The sequence below is a fragment of the Rosa rugosa genome, chromosome 2 (assembly GCF_958449725.1).
Source record: "Rosa rugosa chromosome 2, drRosRugo1.1, whole genome shotgun sequence".
NCBI lineage: Eukaryota > Viridiplantae > Streptophyta > Magnoliopsida > Rosales > Rosaceae > Rosa > Rosa rugosa.
In genome coordinates this window covers 25,829,934-25,855,331 of record NC_084821.1, presented here as the reverse complement: position 1 = coordinate 25,855,331, position 25,398 = coordinate 25,829,934, and the positions used below count along the sequence as shown (strand labels likewise).

The 25,398-nt window shown below is 39.6% G+C and overlaps 1 protein-coding gene and 1 long non-coding RNA gene across 3 annotated transcripts; one reads left to right on the top strand and one right to left on the bottom strand.

Moving 5' to 3' along the window:
• Positions 1-361: 361 nt before the first annotated feature.
• LOC133734400 (DNA (cytosine-5)-methyltransferase 1-like) lies at positions 362-6,529 on the bottom strand. Its single transcript, XM_062162039.1, has 3 exons — positions 6,352-6,529; positions 2,428-5,345; positions 362-2,295 (listed from the first exon to the last, which is right to left on the bottom strand). Exons 1-3 carry the CDS (start codon positions 6,425-6,427, stop codon positions 595-597), a joined length of 4,695 nt encoding a protein of 1,564 aa, XP_062018023.1. The 5' UTR covers positions 6,428-6,529; the 3' UTR covers positions 362-594.
• A 5,541-nt stretch (positions 6,530-12,070) lies between these two features.
• LOC133728117 (uncharacterized) lies at positions 12,071-13,262 on the top strand. Of its 2 annotated transcripts, XR_009855620.1 has the most exons (4): positions 12,071-12,255; positions 12,353-12,449; positions 12,866-12,931; positions 13,035-13,262. It is a non-coding gene; the product is annotated as an uncharacterized LOC133728117 (long non-coding RNA). The 2 variants fall into 2 exon arrangements; XR_009855619.1 differs by having other exon boundaries at positions 12,071-12,449.
• Positions 13,263-25,398: the final 12,136 nt, after the last annotated feature.

Sequence of the window (25,398 nt, the reverse complement as noted above, 5' to 3'; positions counted from 1 at the left end):
TCATTTTAATCATATCCCTCTCTTATGCTGTGGAAAGCTTTGTTACTCGGGGAATTAGCCATTTTGGTTCCACAGCAATATTACAAGAATACCAATGGCGGAGCTGGCCTCAACCCCTATCTTCATGATCAATATCTGGACCTATATTGAGGTCGTTCATTTTTATTTGACCCCCATCAAACCATCAATTTTGCTCAAGTACTTCCACCAAAACCTTACTTTTTATCAAATACCAACACCAGAAGCTTCTGTTATAACCTTGAAGCACACCAGAACCAGTAATTAACACAAAGAATGTAGGCACCAGCACCATTGAAGAGGGACTTTGCGCTCTCATTCTTAAGACTTGATTAACGGCATCTAGCGCGATCTTGTATATGAAGAAAAACTGAACAACAATGACACTAATGTTACAAAAAACCTCCTTCTTGGCCCAAGGTAAATGACTAACAATGAAGTACATTATGCATAACATATGATAGTTGAGACTTGAGATATAATGGTATTTAAGTCTACAGTTACAAAAGGAAAGTAAACAGAACAACCACAAAACAACATGCATTATTATTAACACTGGAAACTACACCTCTGCAACTAATCTTGTGAAGAAGACTTCTTCTTGCTATCCACTGCTTCCTTGAGTTTTCTGCCCAGAGCATAAGCCAGAGTCGGAGGAACAGCATTTCCAATCTGCCTATGCTTGTGAAGAATGTTGCCATAAAACTGGTAGCTGTCAGGAAAGCCTTGAGATCGAGCACATTCCCTAACTGTCAGAATTCTGTCCTGGTCAGGATGAAAGCACATTCCCACCTTACCCATTGGCTGAGGATCTGTGATGGAGGTTGGGAAGTTGCCTTCCCAGTCCAACCTTCCAAACAGGCCCTTCCACTGATTGTGGCGTTTCGCTGTGTTGGGCAAGCACCATGGTATCAAGTCCACTATTTGACCAGTAGAGAGCGTCACCTTTTCCTCAGGAAGGTCCTGCCAATCTGCACCTGGCCTCTTGGGAATCTTCTTGCATCGGATGAGGTTCAGCTCGTTCATTTCTTTCGAAATGTGATCAGTCAAAACAGCCATGTTCCCTCTGATTCTCTTCTGGAACCACGAGACAGGGTCACTTTCATATTCCAAATTGATCTTGGAAGCTCCATTGCCTACACCTGGAAGATCGCCAATTGTGTCTCTTACTGTTATGGCACGGAATGGGGCACCGGTTGCAGTACTTCGAACAGCAGCATAATAGGAGTTCCCGGATAAATTGATCTTCAACTCTGGCACACCAAAAACATGCATTGGCTCTGGCCAATCTGGAAGAACCTCTTCTGGTGCGGCTGCCCAGATAAATGCACGCTTTCGGGATTGAGAAACCCCATAAGCTCCAGCTTCCAGAACACCAAACCTCACCTGATAACCCATCTCAAGAAGTGAAGCCAGAGTCAGACGGAATGTCTGTCCTTTATTAAAAGCCACAAAATTCCTCACATTCTCCAGGAGGAAGTATTTTGGCCGGAAGTAATCAGCAAAGGATAAGAATGCCAATATCATTTCACACTGGACTTTACTCCAAGTGCTGGTATTAAATCTATTCATACCAGAAAAACCCTGGCATGGAGGGCCTCCATTAATAAAGTCCACTTGCCCCGGCAAGGGCAAAACGCCTTTCACCTTCTCATCAAGTGATGAGGCTAAATCATTGGCTTCTGTAGTGGAGATGCAATCATCCATATCTCCACATTTGTCCATGATGGCCTTCAAAATGACATTGCAATTATTGATGAACACCTTGGACTCGGGATGGTTGAGTTGGAAAGCCTGTCCAGCCGGCTCTTCATACTCGATTGCCCACTTCGTTACTGAAACACCAGCCTGATGCAAACCTTCTGACAGGCCACCACATCCAGCAAATATATCCAAAGTGGCTAGGCGTTTGTGTTCAGAATCATCTCTCTGTTTCTCAACTTCTGGAACATCTTCTCCTTCTTTGCACTTGCCCTTTTTCTTTCTAGATTCAGCATCACCACCAACTGCTGAGTGCCTCACCTTGATGTGAACTGGTAACTGCTTAAGAGACCCTTTAGAAGGATCATATAAATGCTCACAGAAGAAAATATGCTCAAACATTGCAGGAGCATCACATTCTGGAAGATCACTCCTCTTTCTAACTTCACATTTTCCTTCTATGCTATCAGCAGGGATAATGTGTGTTTCTTCACTGAAGTAGACCTCTCTGACATCAGAGCAGTACGCCTTCTCTACTGAAATGTCCTCTGGTCTGAAAAACCTTCGAACTTTAACCTGGATTAACCATGTTGTATATTATGCGTGTGTAAACTAAGAGTATACTGTACTAAATTAACATTGTAGAATAACACTAGTTGATTTTTCAAGACTACCAAAAAAAAGTGAATTTGAGAAATGGTGACTAACCTGGGTAGACTTCATATCAGGTTGTTTATATTCCTTTGCAGTAATTATCTCCAGCACTTGGCACACAACATAAGCTTTCAACCCCAGATTCCTCCCAGCCTTGAAAAGCTCAGTCCCAATCCTTTCCACAGAAAAATGATAGGGGCTTACATAGACATAATCATGAATGAAATACTCAGCTCCACTGTATACAAAACCAGTCTTTGATGAATTCACTTTAAAGACTTCCTTGGCCTTTTGATCTTCATTAACTTTGCAAGAGTGGCAAAAACCAGAACCCAGACCGATAGTATGATGAGAAAGACTAAAGAAAGCACCTTTCTCAGGGCAATACTGGCTTTTACAGTAATATTCTGTTGGCAATCCTTTCTTCTTCCTCTCTTCTGCTCTTGCTCTATCAATTCTATTAGTATCGGCATTCTCCTTCCTATACTGATGCCCCCATGGCATTGATTGGATACCCACAACAACAGTCTGTTCCACATCCTCCAATGCCAAGTTCACGCACTCATCAGTTAAAAACACTTCTCTCTCATTAGCAGTGTTTCCAAGAACAGTCTCAGATCCTCTCTGCATCATTCTCCCATGGAACATCTTCTTTCCATCTGACGTCTCAAACATGTACTCAACAAGATAGATAACAGGATCTTTTGATACATCAATTTCCACAAAAACAGCACCACCCACAGAGATCTCATCTCCACGAATAACGGCATGCTTGTAGAGAGCTTCACCAGAACAGGTTTTTCCCACAGGCTCCTCACCCCACAAAATCTCACTGCTGCTGAAGCATGCTTTAGGCTTTCTTGAAACTGCAGAAGACCTTTGGGCTTGTTCCATTACTGATGAATTCTCATCTACATCATACTCTTCTATGTCCTCTTGGACCTCTTCTATGACTTCATTCTCCTCTACCTTTCCACAAGTAGCTCCTGGGCTTGAATCTACTGGAGAGTAATTTGAATAGTAGTCCCCCCAAATTCTGTTGATCAGCTTTGTTGTTGTAGCCTGCATTGCCTTCCTCTTGGAAACCACAGGTCCCATTGATGCCCGTGGGTTCAAATTTGATTCACTCTTCTGCAAAATTTTCTTGCTCTTTACTTCCCATTTAGTATGGTGCCTCTTCTCCATTTTGTCTCGAAGACCATCAAGAAATGAACATTTTTTAATCTTCACATCTGGAAACTGTGAAAACAGCTGCAATATTATCGCTCCATGTACAACCACATATCTCTCAACAGATGCTGGATCAGAAGAAATGTAACCACCATGGTTCTTTGGGAACTCTGACAATCGTTTAATGACATCTGCAAAAGAAAGCCGTGCTACTCGACGTTCAGCCTTGAGCATAGTGATTATACTTCTCCCAACCCTTGCTGTTTTCAGTATTGGTTCATACCACAAAGCATACTGCTGCGATGGCTTGCCAAGTCTGTACCAGGCCAGCTCTGTTCGAATTGATACTGAGATCATTGATGCTCCCCATTCTATCACCCATTCCTTTATGGCACTCAAATAAATTGGGATGCCATAAGCATCTTCTGCTATTGGTGCCCCTGAACCACTTGAAGAAGACTGGATACTGTCAGCATCGAGATTAAAGCCACAGCTTCCATCATCTTCACTCATAACCCCTGACCCAAAAATTGTAACATCAATATCTGGGCAATCTGTCATTGGAAGAAGCTCCAACGAAATCAGTCTCGAGTCTAAGTTGTACAGACACCAATTATCAAGCACATGTGTGGGAAGATCACCAGCCTCACTGTCAACAACAATAAACTCATCCGTCTCTTCAATGGAATTGTCATAATATTGAGGTTCAGGATAATCATTAGCAATTTCATCTTCATTAATTTTGATGTAGAATTTACTCGACGTGGAGGTAGCACCCTGACGTTTTCTTTGTTTCATAGACTTAAAGCATTCTTCTTCTTGCAGCAGTCTAGCTAACTTTGCGTCTTCATCTTCCTCAGCTTCAACTATGGATGAACCGGTTGTTCTCAGTTCATTCCCTCCAACTCTGATATCTGAAGCAATCTTTAAGGTAGCACTTGAAGCTACTGGTTCTGATTGCTCATAATATCCATGGTTTATAGACTCATCTCTGAGGGCAGTGAGAACAGGCAGCTGTGCCAATATCTGATCATTCTTCTTCAATGACTGTTCCAAACCTATCAATCGTTTATAGATAAACTCACCGTGAGATAGGACAAATTCTTTGATAGATGCACTGCCAGAAAAGAATTTGCTTCCGCTCAATGATCGAGCAACTCCAGCAAGTAATTCTTCAAGACTACAGCCAGATTTACATTTTGAAAGTTTCTGGTACACCTCTATGCAAGCACGCGCTTTCTCAAAGAAGAGATCATAGTGCTTCTTGTAGCCAATTGCTGATTTAACACAACAATAATCGGCAACTTTAGTTGAAAGCCATATTATTGGAGAGCCCTCATCGTAACCAGAGATCTTCCAAGCATCTATTCGCCCAAAACCTTCACATTTAATACTGCTGTCCTTGTCCTTCTCAGTACTTTCACGAAGAGGCAATATAGTGCCAGTTATAAACAGGCCAGCTTCCACCATCTCAAGTGGTCTTGCAGTACCATCTTCACTATGCAAGATAAATTGAGTCAGTCTTCTGCTTGGCTTCTCATTATCTGGGTCCTTGCCACAAGTCAAGCGTACAGCAAGACCTTCTTCTGGCACAATCTGTTCCTCCTTGCTTGTGATGAGATCCGACTCATCAGTAATATGGACAGACTTCTCCTTAAAGTCTATACATGCAGCAGCACGCTTGGGCATTTTGCGAGACTGGGCAGGCTCTTCACCACTCTGAGGCAGATTTCGCTTCCTACCTCTACGGCCAGTAGGTGCTTCCTTTTGGGAAGCTTTTTTACCCTTCTTCTTTGTCATTCCTATCAAATAATCTCAGGAAATTAGGCAAACAATTGATGAGGCCAAAAACTAGTTTTAAATTTAATGAAGCATTGACATAATTTGTCCAAGAGAGTGGAGGAATCCGAACAGATAAAACACAAACAAATCCATAAGAAAGCAGGCAGTGAATAGAGGATCTTCAAGGATCCTGATACAAATAATAAAATGTGTCTCTGGATTAACCCATAACAGGATATACTCACAACACACTAAAAGGGCAGTCAGAACTTGAAGACATCATCACAACAACCCTCCCTAATCACAAATTTATAATTCAATAAAAGACATTCAAAATACTCAACCATCACCATCACCATATCATGTCCATAACAACAATATCGAGGTAAATAACAGGGCAATCAAAACATAAAGATCCACAATCAGAAATTCACAATAAAACAAAAGCCTAAAAACAATTATCATAATCCTAATCACAAAACTCATAAAACAATAAAAACCATAATCCATGAATCAAAACGCAATCACAAATTCAAGGGTCCTGATAGAAATAATAAAACGCCTCTCTGGATAAAGCATATACTCATAATACACTAAGGGGCAGTCAAAACTTGAAAGACACCATCACCATGACCCTCCCTAATTACAAAATTATAATTCAATAAAAGATAATTCAAAGTACTCAACTTGAAAACCCATTAATCCTAACTCCATAAAAACCATATCAAGTCCAAAATAACAATTTCGTGATAAATAACAGGGCAATCAAAACATAAAGATCCACAATCAGAAATTCACAATAAAACAAAAACCCTAAAAACAATCATCATAAATCCCTAATCACAAACTCATAACACAACAAAAACCATAATCCATAATTCAAAACACAATCACTAATTCACAATTAAAAAAAAAAAAAACAAAGCCATAATCATCAACCACAATCATAAACCATAACAGGGTATCAGAGAACTAAAAACCCTGAATCCGGGGATCACATAAAACAGACAGAGAGACTGAAATTACCAGAGGAAGACGAAGAAGAAGTTGGTTTAGTCTCGTTGGTGGGAGGGTCGGGTTCTAATCCTGCGGCGGATCCCATTTTGTTTCCTAATCGGCAGCGAAACCCTAGAACTGCGAATGTGTGTAGGTTAGGTGGTCTCCGAGTGGGTGCTCTCTCTCTCTCTCTCTCTCTGGGGCTATCTATGGTCTGCTATTTATGCTGCTTTTTCAGCGACATGTTGTATGGGCGGGAAGAAATGGAAGTGGGGGGAATGCCATTGGTTTTCACACTTTTTGAAATGAATTTCATTTTCTAAGGTGGATTTTTTTTTTTTTTTTTTTTTTTATCTTTCTGAGATTATACTTGTATTTCATGTTATGTAAGTAATTTAACACAATTTCTTCATAGCAAGACATAAACAAAAAGTTTCTTCTTCACATATTTGAATATAATGTTTGAAGTTGCAAAAATAGTTGTCGTCTCCACACCTGTAAGCTATTGTGAGATACTGGAATCTGGCATGCGTGGAAGCTGTAAAATGATGATTTTTTTTTTTTAATGATGTTTTTGAAGTTCTACACTGAACGAGAATTTACGCAGAAAACTTTGAAGGTTTGAAAATGGTCTCTGATTTTTTAGAGCATCTCCGGTAGACTCTAATAGGAAAATAATTAACTCTAACGAATTTTCAAAAACTAGATTGGAGCCAAAACAGAAAGCCAAGAATACACTTTAGCTAATTGGCTGCATAAAAATATTTATGCATCGTTAAGTTATTTATAGATTATCCAAAAACAATATCCAATTTGTATAATCTCTTCAATCGATATAAAAAGTAATAAAAGTAAGCTTACACTAATACGGAAAAAAATGAGTTCCATCTATAATATAAAAAGGGTCCATGCAAATAATGTTGGAGGGTCCCACATCGATCCATATTTTAATATGGAATGTGAAGACTGAAGACATCAACTCTAAGTGGTGTTTTATTGAAAATTATTCTATGCACCGACAATGTAAATGACTCAACACTTAAAAGATGATATAAACCCTTGATATTTATAATTAATATTTTTTTTAATAATCTAATAGTGTATTTAATATAATCTAACCATTCATTTATGTCGGTGCACTGAATCCTCCCCCGGTGTTTTATCCTTCTTCTTCTTTTTTTATTTTTTACCATTTGGTAGAGATTAGATCTTCAACTTTGAATCAAGAAGCCTTAGAGCAAGTTCACCCGTACTCAAGAAAAGTCGAGGTCGAAAAGTCGAGGCGTCGACCGGTCAAGTTACTGTTCACTGCCATTGGACATGGGTTTCCACCCGTTTTCTTTCTTGACCGGTCAAGACTGTTCACTTTTACTGTTCATCCAATTTCACTGTTCAATTTCATTGGAAATTTTCACAAGGTGTAATCCTCAACTTAAGGATTGGATAATAAAGTACACGACACGACGAGTTTGTAGGAATTTTCGGGGAATTTTTCGGACACCCGAGCTATATGTTATGATTTTCGGAAGTTTTGGACTAAAGAAATTATTAATGGAAAATAGAAAATTACGTGGAGCGATCTAAGCCATCCAATCCTCCACCGTTAAATCCCAGCCCTTGAAGCAAATTAAGCTTTGTGTATAAATAGCCTTTGATCTGATCAAGGCTCCAGATCACTCCAGAAGCAACCTGAAGCCTCGACCTGTGAATGGGGAGACTGCGACCCGACGCCGCGATTCGGCCAGTGCTTCACCGTCAGGCCACCTCCGGCTGGCGCACGGCCACCGATCTTTTCCTATGGTCGTCGCCGTCACGTTTCCGGTCACTATTTGCTCAATCGTCGGCTGTGGAGGGAGAATCGACGGTGAGAACATTGAAACTTTGCCGGCTGGTTCAGTGAATTCCGGCGACTCCGGCCACCGTTTGGGCTGCATGTGGTATGAAAATCGATCTTCTCGTCATCCTCTACATGTCTGTATGATTAGTTTTCAAATTCGATCAGGTTTTAATGATTTCCGTTTCTGGGTTGGTTTCGGCTCCGCCGTGTTCTTCAACGCCGGCGACTTCTCTGGCCTTTCTGGGCTTTGTTTCTTGCTAGGCTGCACACATAGACCAACAATTGAGAAGCTTGTTGAGCTTCTGGCCTGAGAATCACCAGTTCATCATCATCCTGGTCTGGGCAAGGAATTTTGGGAAGCAGAATGAGTTGCAGTCGATTCTCGAAGGTAGATTTCTGGGTTGTCTATCGCTGACGTCGGCCACGTCCGGCTTTGTCCGAGCTGGCGTCTCCTTCGACTGGTCATAATTTTAGTCAGGGCGTTGCCTTTTTTCTTGGCATCGGTCAAGGAAAGCCAAACCTTGGCTGGGCAAAACTACACCGGTGGAGGGATGATTTTTCCCTTGCCCGGTCAACACATCATCAATCCTTGCTGGTGCCCAGTCAAAACTACACCGGTGGACTTGCTCTTAGCATTCATAGGTTGTTTTTACTGTCAAAGGGGATGCCCCTTTCTTCTTCTTTCTAACAAGATAGGATTGATTAATTGCACACCCGTAATCACTTCAGTCTGAATCTCTTCAACCAAACCCCCTTAATAATGGAGTAAACCCCCTTAATAATGGCGTTGGTTGAACAAAGAAAGAGTTAGGTTTCAATACTTTATGGTGGCACCATTTCTCCACATGAATCTCTTCCCCTTCATATATATGTCCCTTCCCTAAAGCAAAACTTGAAAGAGAAGCCTGACGAGGGAAAGAGAGGTCAAGGAGCATTAGTTGTGCCAGTTTGCCAGATATAACGATAACTCGAACCTCATGGTGTCATAATACAAAGTTTCCGGATGGTAAATGCACTTGCAAGAAATTAGGAACGATAACCTGAACAACATGATTTCGAGTCTTTGACTAAATAAGGTACTCAAACTAAAGTAAAAACAAAGTCATGCACAAAGAGCGCATGAGGCATTAGTGATACAACTGAAAGAGAGATGATAGAGGAGGAGCTTTGTCTTCCCATGCATCAACAAACTAAAAAGTACTCCAAACAAATCCTTAAATTTACTCTTATAGATGAATTTCAAATCCGCAACTTGGACAATATTTGAGGATCTTGGTTGAGTAGCAATATTAACTTTCAAATTTATTATAAGCCGAAACTATAAATTCATTAAGTTCTTTCCAATAACCACATCCTTTGGTTCCTTAACTTTCACCGAGTCGACAATTTGGAGAAAGGCAAAAAATAACTAATAGTCACTGTGCTGCAATGCACAGTTGGAGCATTTCACATGCGCCGAAGGGGTTTATCTTGGGCCTAGGAAGCCTTTGGGTTCCCCTTGACAAAGTCAAAAAAAAAAAAAAATAACTAATAGTCACTGAGTTTTGATATGTTCGAAACTTAACTCACTAACTTTTTAAAAATATCACTTACATTCACTATTATCTTACACTTAACTCACTACCGCTAAATCTCATTAGAAACCGTTAAAGTTGAAGGTATATTTATATAAACACTAAAATTTACCTTTCCAATTAGAAAAAAAAAAGGTTTTTTGTCCATTTACCCCATTTCTAGAGGTTTTTTTTCCCACTTACCCCATTAAGTTTTTTTAATTCTTCCTTACCCAAAACAGTCTAAGGAAGTTTTCCCTAATACTCCATTAAGTTTTTATTTTTATTTTTTGTTTATTTTTGAGACTATTTTATCCTCACTCCTTTGTTACTTAGAGAGAGAGCGAGAGAAACCATAGGAGACTTTGCCGGAGCCCTGTCACCGGCCGCGGGATTCCTGCCAACTTTCGCCAGAACCCGGTTACCGGCCGCCGCCCACTGAACTTTTCTGAAAACCTTGCCGGAGGTCCCCAAAGAGGTCGTTGAAGATTTCATAGGTCGCCAGAAAGGTTTATTACCCCAATAGACGTCTATTACCCCTCATTGCTCCCCAATAGACATTCAAAACTTTTTTTTTATTTCCTTTTGCCCCATTACTTAAAAATTAAAAAATAATAATAATAAAAATCTGATTTGGGCACCCAGAAAATGCTCTAGGCACCCAAGTCAAGAGCCGAACCAAAAATCACCGGATCGAATCACCTCCGGAGCTCGCCGCTGACCTCTCTCACCTCTCCGAACCTGTAGTCCTTGTCGGAGTAGCCACTGGCGCTATTCTCTTCCTCGTCGACTTTGCCCGCCACATCCACCTCGTCGCGCCAAATCGTACGACTCCGGCACCGAAGCTCGACGTCAATTTCTTCTGACTTGAAGCTCAATGTCGCCGACGGCACGTTTTCCTGGTACAGCGAGTCACCTGACCTTGATACGAAGCTCGAGAGAGAGAGAGAGAGAGTGTGGCAATGTTTTAATTTATTAATTAGGCTTAGGGCAAAATGGTCATTTAGTGTTAAATTGTGTAGGTGGGAACAAAAATCTATTGCTGGAGTAAGTGGGGCTAATCTTTTCTTATTTTGGTGCTTTGGGTCAAGGACCCAAGAAAAAATGACAAAGTTTTTTTTGTTTTCAAATTAAAGTGCAAGTTCTTTAAAAAATTCCTTTTTTATTAGAAATTATCTGAAAATTAAAAATTTTAAAAAAAAAATCTAATAACTTCTTCAATTTTTTTTAAAATTCTAATATTTATATGTAATTGGACGAAAATGACCCTCTCCTTATAAATTTTTATCGACACAATAGATTGCATTAGACGGGAGTGAGTGTGAACGACGGAATTTTTTTTTTTTTTTTTTGATAAGCAAGAGGTCAAAAAGACCCAGAAACAAACTAAAAAAAAACTATTGTGAACGACTAAAAAAAATTAGTGTGAACGACGGATTTTAAAGTGAATGAGTTAAGTGATGTTTTTGAAAACATACTGAGTTAATTATCAAACGGATCATAAATCAATGACCATTACTGATTTTTTTTCCTATTTTCAATGAAGCTGACTAATTTTGCTCTAACATGATCGAGTATACTCAAATATTCCTCCACTACTCGAATAATTATCAAAAATTGATGATTGTAATTTTTGATAACTTTAAGAGTAATACAATTTATGAGTTAAAAGAGTCATTTCGTTAAGTTAAAAGAGACATCCACTATTACGGACAATAAATTGTCTGCCACTTAAATCTGGCGGGAGTATTTTGTATAATGTTTTGGTGGGAATACTAGTTCTAGCTTGTCTTTCCACTAGGCCAATTGCTTTCGTCCTAGTTTGACAAACTTCTTTTCTTCTCTCTGCATGTCTAGGAGAATGGTAATTCATCCTAATTCAACAAGAAATTGATATTTCTATACATGTGCACGTATAACCATGCATACGAGGGTATCTATCATTAGTATAAGAAAACTTAGCTAGGATTCATCCATCGTTTGTAACCCGTTTTGACGCCATAATCGGAGCCAAAAGAACATGTAAAATTTCGGATATCGAACAAATATCGACCCAAAAACCATCGAGAAACATCAATATCGATAATGTTTGAGAAAAAGTATGAAAATTTGGAGGAAAACAAATGGAAGTTCTAAATGAGAATTTAGGAGGTGTTTATTCAATTAATTGTCAATTCTATTTCAAAAGAATATGTTGAACAAGAGAGTTTCTATTGGGACCTCTTAATCTACTCACTAGACCTCCCTCATTTTTTAGTTATTCAATGACATATGTATCCATATACAAAAAGACTGTTAAAGACAACAAACTAATTTATTTTTTTCCTCTACAAAGATTTATAATAATGGAAACATTTGCTGGCATGTTCTTTATTTGGCTCATTTGCGAAGTTCTTTTTGTCAGACATGCTCATTCTCAAGACCATGTTATTTGAAGGAAGTTTGTCCTTTTCTTTTGCTAGGAAATCAATGGCTAATAAGGTTCTGACAATTCCAAGGCTTACTTACTAAGAAGTTTACTTTGTCAAATTCATTGCTAAAATGGTCTGTGAAGTTTCTGAAATCTGAAATAGGATTCAAATGAGTGTTTGATTATTTCATTTTGTCCTATAATGTTAATTTTTGTTTTCCTATTGATCAGTCCAAGAAAGAATGCAACTACTTGATAAAGCTTGCTACACCTCACATGGCAAAGTCGACCGTTGTCGATAGCAAACTGGGAAGAGCAAAGATAGTAGGTACATATTTCTAAGTGTTCTATCTCAAATCATAGACTGCTAGTTTCTTTCGCTTTGTGAGAGGATATATGTTCTTGTGATACTAAGGAGAGGACGTGATAAAGTAGTTAGGGATATTGAAAAGAGAATAGCATACTTCACTTTTATTCCTGTAGGTATGTGGCTAATAGAGTATATGTATCATGCACACCGCTCAAATCTTTTCAATCTTGGTAACATTTAATCTTTAGATCTCTTGGTATCTTTTATTTATGTTTTCTCTCTGAGGGCTTTGCGTCTAACCCATCTTTATATCAATTCTAGTGTGCATACAATTGTTTTCTGTATTTATGATTGCTATCATTTAGCAAGAATTCCTAGTTCCAGTACTTTTTCTTTTCTTAAACTCAAGGCTTGTGTTTTTCAATCATGCACAGAAAAACTAGTTGCGGAGCAAAGCTGCAGAGGAGTTTTGATGCTGTGTTTGCTTTAGAGGCTTGATGGTATGCTAATCGATTTATTATCATTACTTTATCTTTTCTCTTTTAAAAACTGGGTCACTATTTTTAGCTTTGCTAACTAGAGCTTGTCAATTGTACTTTTCAGGTAGAGTTGTTGATGGTCGCGAAATAACTGCTTAGTTTGCAAAATTTTAGTGAATCTGAACAAAAATAAAGATTAAAGAGAGAATGAACTTGATATGTGGCTCCAATGGCCTTTCTTAACTTGGATTTTATTTTTTTTGGCTCCAATGGCCTTGATTCCTAATTTCCAGTGTAATTTGCTGCTAGTGGAAAGAATGAACTTGATTTGTGGCTCACAGCCTCACATCTACTAAAAATCTATAATATAATTAAATGATTCACAAAAAAAAAAAACCGAAGTTTGACCGAACCGAACTGGTCGGTTCGGTTTTCAGTTTTAGACTTGAAAAAGTGAAAAACCGAACCCACCCCTAAAATTACTTGGCGAATTATATAAAAATAAAACAATGATGCAAGAGAGAGAAAAATAGACAAAGGTCTTTCTCTTGAGGATCATGAAACAGGGGATAAAGAGCCCTCATGTAAACTAACCAGATAAGTTTGTGAAGTAGCATATAAGATAAAAATAAATAATAAAAGAACAGAGCATGAACAAATTTAATATTGCAACCTATCTAAATTCCAGCATGCAACCATAAACTATAAAAACTAAGCTTTGAAAATCCATAATTAAGCATGAAACAGTAGGCTTGAAAAACCCCTGATAAATTTCATTAATCAAGGCTAGAGAGTAGCCGCACCAGCCCTCCTTTCAAAAAAAAAAAAAAAAGGGTTAATTACATATAAGTGCATCTTTGAATGTTTTTTTAGCCATAAGGCCACCAAACTAGTTTTTTTCCCTCATAAGGCCACTAGATTAAAAAAAGTGTTATATTTTGGATATTAAAAACCAATATATTTACAAAAATACCACTAGAGTACAAAATCAACAGTCATTCTCTCTCTCCTCTCTGGCCAACTCCGGCGACCACAAAAGCTACTGTCACTAACACCAAAAGCTATTGTCACTAACACCAAAAGCTACTGTAGCTAGCAATAAAAGTTACTCTGATGAGATTTCCGACAACCTCCGGCGATGTCATAAAAGCTATTATCACTAGCAACAAAAGCTACTCTGGTGAGATTTCCGGCAACCTTCGGCGAGATAATAAAAGCTACTATCACCAACAATAAAAGCTACTGCTTACCAAAAAACCTATGCTCCCCAAAACGAAAAGCTACTATCACCACTAATAAAAGTTACTGTCACCAATACCAAAAGCTACTCTCACCAGCAACAAATGCTACTCTCACCAACACTAGAAAACTACTCTCACCAATAGCAAAAATTGCTTTCACCAACAGCAAAAACTGCTTTCACCAACACCAAAAGCTACTCTCACCAACAACAAAAATTACTGTCACCAACACCAACGAGCTACTCTCACTAACATTAGAGAGTTACTCTTGTATCAAAAACTACTCTCACTATTAACAAAAGATACTCTCACCAACGCAAAAAACTACTATCACCAACGCAAAAAACTATTTTCACCACTGACAAAAGCTACTCTCACCAACGTAAAAAACTACTATCACCACCACAAAAAATTACAATCATCACCACCAAAAATTACTCTCACCAACAACAAAATATACTCTCATCAACATCAAAAACTCTTCTTACCAACAACAGAACGCTACTTTCACCAAAGCCGATAGCTACTCACCAACTCCTAAAGCTACTCTCACCAACATTGAAAACCGCTTCACTTGCTCTCTTTCTGAAATGATACAAGTGCAAGACAAATATTGCCAAAATTCAACCACAAAAACAAAAACACAAACCAAAATAGAACACCATCAGAAACATGGATACCATAACATCAAAATTGAACAATGAGGCATAAAGATCCAATTTCATTACCATAACAAAAATACCATCAATCGAGTGTAGAATTAGTTCAAATAATAGTCTCTAACTATAATTCAATTTCAATAAAAATACCAAAAGGATTGAGGTTGAGACTTGGTCATAGATCTCGATTTGATTCATTAAATCCAAGTAAACTAACTAAACCAAATACAATGACAATAAGGAATGGAATTGAAAGGCTTATCACATTTCTTGGCCGGCGGTGTCCCAAATCTGGGCCTTGACGATCTAATCATCGACGTGGATGCTCCGGGTGGCAAACTTGACGCCGATGGTAGACTTAGACTCGAGGTTGGACTCGTTGCGCATGAACCTGGACAACAAATCTGATTTGCCGATGCCGGAATCGCCGATCAAGACGACCTTGAAGTGGTAGTCGTCGTCCTACCTGTAGGCCATGTCGAAGAGCCGAATAGACTTTCCGGTTGGAGATTTTCGATTGGAGATGAAGAGGCTGCGGGCCTTGTCATCGTCGCAGGAGAATCAGTGCTCGTTTAGGTTTTCGATGCAGGTGAGGTGGAGGAAGAGGCGATGGTGGCGGTGGAGGAAGGGTGGTGCCAGAGCCGAGCTAGATGGTGAGGAAGGGATCTGCAGGAGCTGAGGCGTATGAGGCGTCTCGAGTCGAAATTGGATATTTGAGTTACGGGGCTATGCAAGATATTGAGGCGCTGATTTCAATCATGGTGATCCTTAAGCTCAGACGTGGCCGGAGATAGAAGAAAGAAGAAGAACAAACTTGACGACTCCGGCGACGGTGCGTAGGATGGTTTTCAGGCCTCGGTTAGGCGACAAGGTTTTCAGATTTTGATGTCCGGCTTCCTCTGAACTCATTGGTGGTGGCGGTGCATTGAAAGGATGGCCGAAGATCGATTAGAGTTGAGGAACAACGACGCCACAGCCTTGGATTGTGTGCGGTGGTCGGAGCCTTAATCGGTGATGGGGTGGCTGGGCTTTGGTTGGGTTTGTGTTGCGGTTCAATTGATGGTGACGGTGATGAGAGATGGTGGCCGGAATTGATGCTTTCCGGTGATTGCAGAGGGAAGAGAGGAAGAAGAGAGATCGGGGAAAGAAAAAGAGAGAGAGAGAGTGAATTTCTTTTTGTTTTGGCCATTTCTTCCACGAAGGGTAAAATTGTTAGGGTGTAAATAATTTAAAGATACAAGTGGCCTTATGTGTACAAGAAAAATTTGGTGGCCTTATGACTAATTTAAGTTTCAAACTGACACTTGTGTGTAATTTTCTAAAAAAAAAAAACCCCTGATAAATTTATGTTAATTAGTTACACTATCTTTTTTTAATAATTACTTTTTTTTATGCCTGCTATTAGACTTGACCTAGCCGCTCTCTGCTAGGGTTTATCGAAGAAAACCTTTCTTCGACAAAATCTTTCAATTCACCCAAACTCGATGGCTGATGCCATTCCTAGCCTTGTGGATGCTTGCCTCCTCTTGGCAATTGTTGTCGGCTTGACAGAAGGATCGTCGCCGGCACTGTTTTGTTCACCGCCTGCATCAGTGAAGTGGATCAATGGAGTTCGACCAGATTTGCCTTCTGATCCCTGGCTTTGCGATCCGATGTACAAAGACGAGGATGGATGTGGTGGGGATATATTAGGTGAGCCTGGCGGTGGTGAGATTGATGGTTTTTGTAAGACCTCGGAAATTTGTTATTAATTCCTAAATGTTTCTTGGGATTAATAAAGTGTTCGTTTTACGATTTCGTGGTTCGAGGGTGGAGTGGAATTATTTTCGGACGAATAATTATTCGAAGTGCACGTTTTAGGGGGTTCACAAAGGTTGACTTTTTATACATTTAGATTCTGTGAGATCTTCCTTCACGAAAGTCGTAGAGCGCGTCGATACGAGTTCGTGGACATGTGGAACGCGAAAATCGGAGTTCGTATGAAGAAGTTATGGCCGTCAGAAAAAGTTTCCATTTTGGTATATATGGGATTTTTCCGAAAATTAATCAGAAAATCTGAAGTTTCCATTTTGGGAAACTTTTCTCTCTTTTCGGTCCCGAGCTCAGTTTCGCCTTCTCACCTTCGCCGGCCGATTTCTTCCTCTTCCGGCCACCTTTTGCTTTGATTCCAAAGGGAATCCTGCTCTCCTCAGTCCCCTCTACACGTCTGTGGTGTTGATTCGTCGTGGGAAGCACCGTAGATGACGCTACAAGGGCGGGAAGTTTGGCGGCGGCGATGCTTCGAACCCAGATCAGAGATCACTTTTCCGGCCACCATAGCCGGTGATTCTTGAGGGCTTTTGCAGCCCATTGGACGTTGATGCTTCCCTCCAAGTGGCTTGCAACGATTCAAAGTGTGGAGGTCGAATTTTGAAGATTGTGATTCTAGGGTTCGTCGGTTTTCAAAACTGCGAATTTTGTCAAATTTTGACTTTGGTTTGGTGGCGGTGCCGCCACTGTGGTGGTGGTTTCCGGCGGCTTCCGGCCACCTCTGGGGCAGTTTCTGCTCCTCAGTGCGATCTACTCGTCGATACGAGCATTTCGATGTATAGTTTGTAATTTTTGGAAATCGTATGAGCATGTTATGAATTTTCCAAGTTTTAGGGTTTTCGGTTCGATCGGTTTTCTATCCGTGAGGATTCGGCCGTCTGATCGACTTGTAGTTTTGTTGTGTTGATCGTATAAGTATTCCGGAGACCTCGGGTGGTCTCGGATGAAGTTTTGCCTCGATTGGCGTTACTTTTGGATGGTTGGATTGATTCGGGAGTTCGGAAATTAATTGTTTTTAGTGTTTCGGATACTTAATCGAGGTTGTATTTTATTAGGTGTTTGACGAAGTTGTTTAGACGGATTGTTATGCTTGTGTATCTCATATGGTATGTGAAGACGCAGCAGGATATGGAGGTGAGTAAATCTCACGGTGTTTCGGTTGATAAATTAGTTATGTTTTATTTTAGTATATTTTATTGTTAGCATGAGAAATCATTTTCGAAACAAATTATTTGTTTTAAAATATATGAACTTGATCGACAACGGTTCATGGGTAAGTAAAACAATGTTTTGATATAAAATGATTTTCGAGAGGATTATTTATAAAACTATAGTTGGTATTAGTGGTCATTCCTGCGTGAATGACTACGTATATATATATTTACGTGGAATATATATATATATATGGATGGAGTGGCGTTGTGATATGTATATGTTTGATGATTATATTGTTGAAAGAGTGATTTGGAGTTGTGATGTGACAATTGTGAGTCGAAAGGTTACAGGGGTAACCTGGGTTTTGCTCTGAGGGCCGAAAGGTCCGAAGTCCGAAGGTTACAGTGGTAACCTGGGTTTTGCTCTGAGGACCGAAAGGTCTGAAGTCCGAAGGTTACAGTGGTAAACCTGGGTGTAATGATATCGGGATACCAAGCCTTTGGCCGGGTTATTGGTTACGATACAGTTAGAGCTCTAGTCTGTCTACAGTTGTACTTCTTGGGGGATAACTTTGTGTTATAGCACTCAAGGGTACATGTTTTTAAATGAGAGTTCGGGTGGGTTCTTTCTTTTATTGTCCAAGAAGGACTTGATTTTCATATTATGGGTGAGTTGTGTTAATATGATTTATTTGGAGTCGATGGGTGAACATCGACTATCGACTTTAGTTTGGAATTGATGGGTGATTATTGACTTTAGTGTGAGTTGTTTGACTTCTTCATTTATTTTCTTTTTTACTTCTAATTGTTGAATTTTATGTAATCTCCTGAACTAAGTTATATGCAGGGATTACTGTCTTTTGAATTGTTTGTTTTAATGTAATCTCCTGAACTAAATTTTATGCAGGGATTACTATGGTTTCTTTGTTTGATTTTTAAGTAATCTCCTGGACTAAGTTTCTATGCAGAGATTTCTATGAATTCTTTTGTTTGTTTTCATGTGATCTCTTGAAATAAATTTTATGCAGGGATTACTGATTTTGCTTAATTCTTATTGTGAGTACAGTTGTGGGTTGTGATCTGTAGTGATTGGAAAATGAATTGAGAGACAGAGCATGTGGGTTTTTAGTTGGGTTGAATTATTGAGCATGTTCTTGATTAATTTGAACTTGATGTTTGATTGTATTTTGTGGAATTAAATGTTGTTGCTTTAATTATCTCACGAATTGAGAAATTATAAGCATGAGTGACGTGAGTCATTTTAATTGAGTTTACTCATACGGGCTGAAAGGCTTACCGGGTTTGTTGTTTACATTCCCGGTGCACTATTCTATGGTGTAGGGGTTATTGTGCAGGTTTGAATATCGAGTGATCATTATCAAAGCTGAGGTGTACGTTCGATGGCGTGGACGTGGAAGGGTGCTCTTAGTTTTAAGTCTTCCACTGGGTAGTGAGTTGTGGTGGGTGTGTTTACTTATTGAATTGTCATTCAGTTTGATTTGTAAACTATCTGTAATGGAATATGTGACTCTAAAGAACGAGTCGGTATTGACATTGTGAGTTTAGTTTGTTTGTTGCTTAGTTTAAATGAAAAATTTTCTATATGTGTTTTCTTTTGTTTGTTCTCGCGTTTCGGATTTGAATTTAATTATTCAAAATTCGGGGCGTGACAGTTTTGGTGACGGTGGTCGTGCAAAGGTGGAGGAGACTATGATGGGCTTCTGGTCTCGTGCGGCTGGTGTCGGGATTAGAGCCTCGCAGTTGGATTCTCATACTGGGCGGGATGTGAAGGGGAGCGGCTCCGCTGCGTTAGCTCTTTCACCGGTGACGTTGGCTACGAACGTCGACGGTAGGTTGAGGTTGAAGGACGAGGATGTTGGTGGTTGTGGTGGCTTTCGATCTTCGTATACAGGCGATGTCGTCAACTGGACGTGCTCTCTCTGCAGAGGAGGCTGCTGCGGCGGCGTGGAGCAGGTCAGTGTCATAGGTGAACGGGAGCAAGGCGGGGTGCCCTTAGCAATTACTACTTGGACCCTCTGGGCTTCATTCTGGCCTGTGGGCTGGGATTGGGTGAGTTGGACTCTAAACTTTGGGTCCTGGGCCTCCTTAGTTAGGGGTGTGGAGGATGATTTGTCATCCTCTAATCCAAATATTGTTTAATTTCATTTGGGTCGCAAAATCTAGTTTGCTCGGTTGTTACATTTATTTAACTTGCTTCTGAGCTTCTAGGTTTTGTTAGAATAAACGTGCGTAAATCTCCTTAAAAGGTGGGTGTACCCGGGAGTGCGAGGTTCTGTTTGTTTAGAATAGGTCCTTTGTATGTCCTAAAGGACGGCTCTTTCTGTCGGCCCCTCAGGGGTGTGTCGTTTCTGGTACTGTTTGCTGAATTATAAAATTGGCTGACCTCCTTTGATTAAAAAAAAAAAAAAAATTTTAATAATTATCTTAGTTTTGTTTTTTTTTTAACAATGTCAAGATTCTTTTGTGGTAAATAAATAATTATGGGAGCACTAACTCATCTTTAATGCTCCCAAAAATTTTCTTTTATGAGTAGGGTTAAGTTAGGTATTTGAAAGAGGTTTACATAGCAAATTTTACTTTTAAAAAAGCAAATAGGAGGTGTGAAGAGATGAGGGGTCAAATGAGCAAATATGGAGCTCCCAATAGAAAAACTCGTTGAACAAACTTCATTTCATAATGACTTAAGCATCAATACATCCCAATTGATTTTTATTAGTTATGAATGACAAGACCAATAAAATAAATAAAAATCAAATACTTAAATTAGTAACATTGAGTACATAATTTTGTATTCCAAAATAAAAGAATGATAAATACTTGGGCCCCGTTGATTTAAAAGGAACGTGAGAATAGGAAATTGAATTGTATTCATTTCCTACCTACATTGAACGTTTGGAATAGTTTGGCAACTCAGCAAAGGAAAATGAGAATAAGTAAAAAGAATTAGGTCCCAATCATGAGTTAATTTGATCTAAGTCCAAAATTCACTGTAATACCCCGAAAAATCCAAATTAAATTCCAGGGATTTTTAGAAATGATTTCACGATAGTAGGAGCGAGTACGAAGCTTGGAATAGTTGTGGAATTAGTTCGAACGATTTTATTTTCGAAATCGAACGTTATTTAGGGGCTCGTGGAAATTGACTTTTGATACATACGAAATTTGGGAAAACTTCCTTCATGAAAGTTGTAGAGCTCATCGATATGATCTCGTGCATATGTGGAACGTAATATTCGGAGTTCGTATGAATAAGTTATGAATATTTGAAAATTGGGATTTTCCTATAAATAGGTGAAGAATCCGAATTATTTCGGAAGGACGAAAGTTTCTAAAAATTGCAAATTGGTCCCCCGGATTCTCCGTTCTCTCTCCTCTCCCACGCGGCCGAACCGCTTGACCCGACCCGGATCCATCTCTCTCCTCCGGCATCCTCCGGCCACGACCCGGCCTTCCCCGAGCTCGCCGTCGCACGCAAAGCCTCCCTCCGGTGTCGCCTTGCCCAGCCGCTGTCCCTATCCCCGGATCGAAGCCACCCAGCCTCCGATCGGTGACCCGACCGGCAAACCCATTTTCCGGCGTCCCCTCGGCTGATCCTTCCCATTTTCGTGATCTCCTCCTCCCCCTGATCATCTGTAATACCCCGAAAAATCCAAATTAAATTCCATGGATTTTTAGAAATGATTTCACGATAGTGGGAGCGAGTACGAAGCTTGGAGAAGTTGTGGAATTAGTTCGAACGATTTTATTTTCGACAACGAACGTTTTTTAGGGGGTCGAGAAAGTTGACTTTTTATACGTTCAAAATTTGGGAACACTTCCTTCATGAAAGTTGTAGAGCTCGTCGATACGATCGCGTGCATATGTGGAACGCAATATTCGGAGTTCGTATGAATAAGTTATGAATATTTGAAAATTGGGAATTTTCTATAAATATGGAAATTTTCTCATTTTTCATTAAGGACGAAAGTTTGCAATTTTGCGGAATAGTCCCTCCGGTCTCTCTCTCTCGGCCTCAGACCCGCCGGGTTTCCGCCGACCCGACCCGGCCGGAAAGGGCACTTCCCGGCATCCTCCGGCCACGACCCGGCCCTCTCCGTGATCGCCGCTCCAATCCCAGCCTCCCTCTGGTGTCGCTTTGCTCCGCCGCTGCCCCGAAAACTGGATCGAAGCCACCCAGCCTCCGATCGGTGACCCGACCGGAAAACCCATTTTCCGGCGTCCCCTCGGCCGATCCTTCCCATTTTCGTGATCTCCTCTTCCCCCTGATCATCCCCATGTAAGTCTTTCATCACGATTTTGAGTGTAGAACACTAGATCAAGTTTGACTTTTTCGACGTCCCTGATTTAATATGAAATCTGATCGGACGCACAGGATTAATCCGATTTCCAAGCTTGATCTAGGACGATCTAGACCGAATCTCGCTTAGCTCCAGGTATGAAAGTCGATCACCCTTTCATTTTGAACAAGTTTGTAGTTGGTCGCTTTGCCATCGGAGGTGGTTGACCGCCGCGTTGACCGCCCACTGACCACCGCTTGTGGCGGCGCGTCAGACCATATTTCGAGTTTTCATTATCTAGGCGATGATCTATGCATCCATACGAGCGTTTTGATATATAACATGGTCATGTTAGAAAAAGTTGATAAATAGTGGATTTACGTTTTTACGTTACTATTTACGGTTTTTACGTTTTATCTTCGGTTTACGATCTGCGAAGATCAGACCATTGGTTTTGCTTCAAATTTAGATATGTTGATCGTATGACTGTACCGATGACTTTGTGAGGTCACGGGCGAAGATCCGACCGTTGGATCTTCGTATAATTGTAAAACAGTATTTCGGAAGGCGATTCGTGAGAATCTGACCGTCGGATTTTCATATAAAATTATGGAGATATTAGTAAGGGCAATTCAGGAAGATTGGACCGTTGGATCTTCGTGATAATATTGGAGGATGATCCTAAGGGCGATCCGTGAGGATCCGACAGTTGGATCATCATATAATTTCGATCCGACCGTTGGATCATCGTTTAATTTCAATCCGACCGTTGGATCATCGTTTAAGTACGTTTATGTGTTGTTGGCTAAGTTAAGATCATTATTGGATTAGGTGATCGATGGATTGATTTGGTGGACGATTCGGATTGATATATTTGGCCTTTTAGAAGACGCAGCTGGATTAGAGGTGAGTAAACCTCACGTGGTTCATATTACGAACCGAATAAATTTAATTACTTTATTTTTATCGCAATTGTGTGAAAATATTTGTGGAATAAATATTTGTTTTAAATCATATGGACTTGATCAACTACGGTCCATAGGTAAGTAAAATGATTTTATTGTACAAATGAATTTCACGGTTTTTATGCTTGAACTATAGTTGGTATTAGTGGTCATCCCTGAGCGGATGATTACGTATATATATATTTACGTGGAATATATATATTGGTTGATGTGTGATTGGTGTGATGAAATGATTGAGAATGGATTGGATATTATTCAAGCTATTAATCTCGCATTTTAATTGTTGAATAATGAAATGTTGATCATGTGGTGTGAAAGCTATTTTATATGCCCACTTGTGATTATGTGGAAATTATTTTAAGAAATAAAGATTTATCTTGAAATAATATGTCTCTTTATGTGGGTGTACATATACATATATACGATCTATAAATGATAAAGATTGTATTTTGTGAATTTGATTATGTCTGAGAAGTACAGTTGTGAAGCCGGGTGATTCCTACAACCCCGTGCTTAAATGAATTACTGGTAAATATGTTTTGGTGTTATGAGACGTTAAGCCTGGGCCCTAGTCCCTACAGATAGTGCACTATTATACTCATAGGAAGGAAGTAGCCGACCTTGGGTATACATACTTTGGAAGTAGCCTTAGTATGCTGCGGCTTACCCGTATTTTGGGTATAGTAGACATACCCTAGTACGTGGATTTGTGATTTGTTACCAGTTAATCCGAAAATTCACTAAAAAGAGAAGTGTGCTTATATTATCCTGATCAAATATCTATCTGTGATATATTGCTAATATGTGAAGGTGTTAGTGAAAAGAGAATCAAGCATGCTTTGCTTTAATGTTATTTCACATATTAATGTTGCAATAGTTGTTGGTTGTGATCAGTCAAATGTTGAGTTTTAAAAGAGAGTATCGAGAATATACTTGCTTTTATGTTTATGTGATTTTTGGAGTTACCGTGTGACTGTGTTGATTGTTTACTTGAGTTATAATAAATATAATTGAATAAATCAACAGTTCTTTCTTGTTTACTCATACGGGCTGTCAAAAGCTCACCGGGTTTTGTGTTGTTGCAACTCCCGGTACACTATTCAAATTGTGTAGCGGGTAGTCTTACAGGTCAGGAGAATCAGGGCAGTGATCGTGCGGTTTAGAGTATTAGTATTAGATTTATAGCATTTGTTTTGTGAGGAGAATTGTGCTCTCTTGAGCTTTATAATTTGTTTTGGTGAGAGTGTATTGTAATAAGTAGCTTGAGGATTTGGTTTATGTAATTATCGAGAGGTGTAATGTACAGTTGATTTTGAGAAAAAAATTCTGAGATTATAAACAGGGTATTTGAGGTTCATGCTTCGAATATGAATTACTTAAATTCAGAATTCGGGGTGTGACAGTTTGGTATCAGAGCGTAAGGTGCATATTCAATGATTTGTCAATACTTTCCGAGTGATGGCCCGTCTGCAGCGGATCCCCATCGTGTGCTCTTCAGTATTGATCAAGTCATTGGTATGTGAGAGTGTTAGAAGTCATCTAGGACGTTTGGTCGTATTAGGAGTTATAAAATACCCTTGGTGTGTTAGTATATTGGTTATTAGGTACTTGTATTGATTGATGCTATGTTTGAGTGTTATACAAGTTTTAAACAATTTTTGCTATGCTCCCGAAGTAATGGACAAATTGGGAAGCATAACTAAGGATTGAGGTAGACCCTTAGGTAGAGGTCTAGTATGATGTAGGGACATGATCTTTCTATGGAGACAGTTGAGGATGAGGTGTAGGCATCAGAGGTTGAGCTGCCTGTTCCACTAGTGGTTGATGTGATGAATTCTATTCTTAGGTTGAAATGGTGAAAAATGTTGAGGATTTAGGAGTAGTTGGAAAGAGAATTGATCTCACAACTCAATATGATAGGAGTGTGAGAGATTATGAGACAAATGGATGTTAACCTTAGCAAGGTGTGAGGAATAGAGGTGCCTTATTAGCCTTAAGACTTTTCTTACTAAAGCGAAGTGTGATACTGGAAAACCTAATTCCTTGGTGTGTTGTGACAGGCTGCGCTTGATGTCTATAGTAGACTTTTGTGTGTGACTTCTTTTGTAAAGTGTTGTTCTATGTGGTATGTTGCATGATGCATCTTTCGTTATTTAACAGAGAAGTCTTTTACAACTTTGTTTGTGTGTGCAATATTATCTTGTTGTGTTCGAAATTATTTGAGTGTTTGTTGTGATTTTGGAAAAGTATCAACATACATTCAATCTTATTGATTTTAACTACTTTACAAAAAAAAAAAGACTACACTATACTAAGCCAAGTCAGCAGCTCCGGAGGGGTTGAGGCTGAGCTCAAGGGAAAT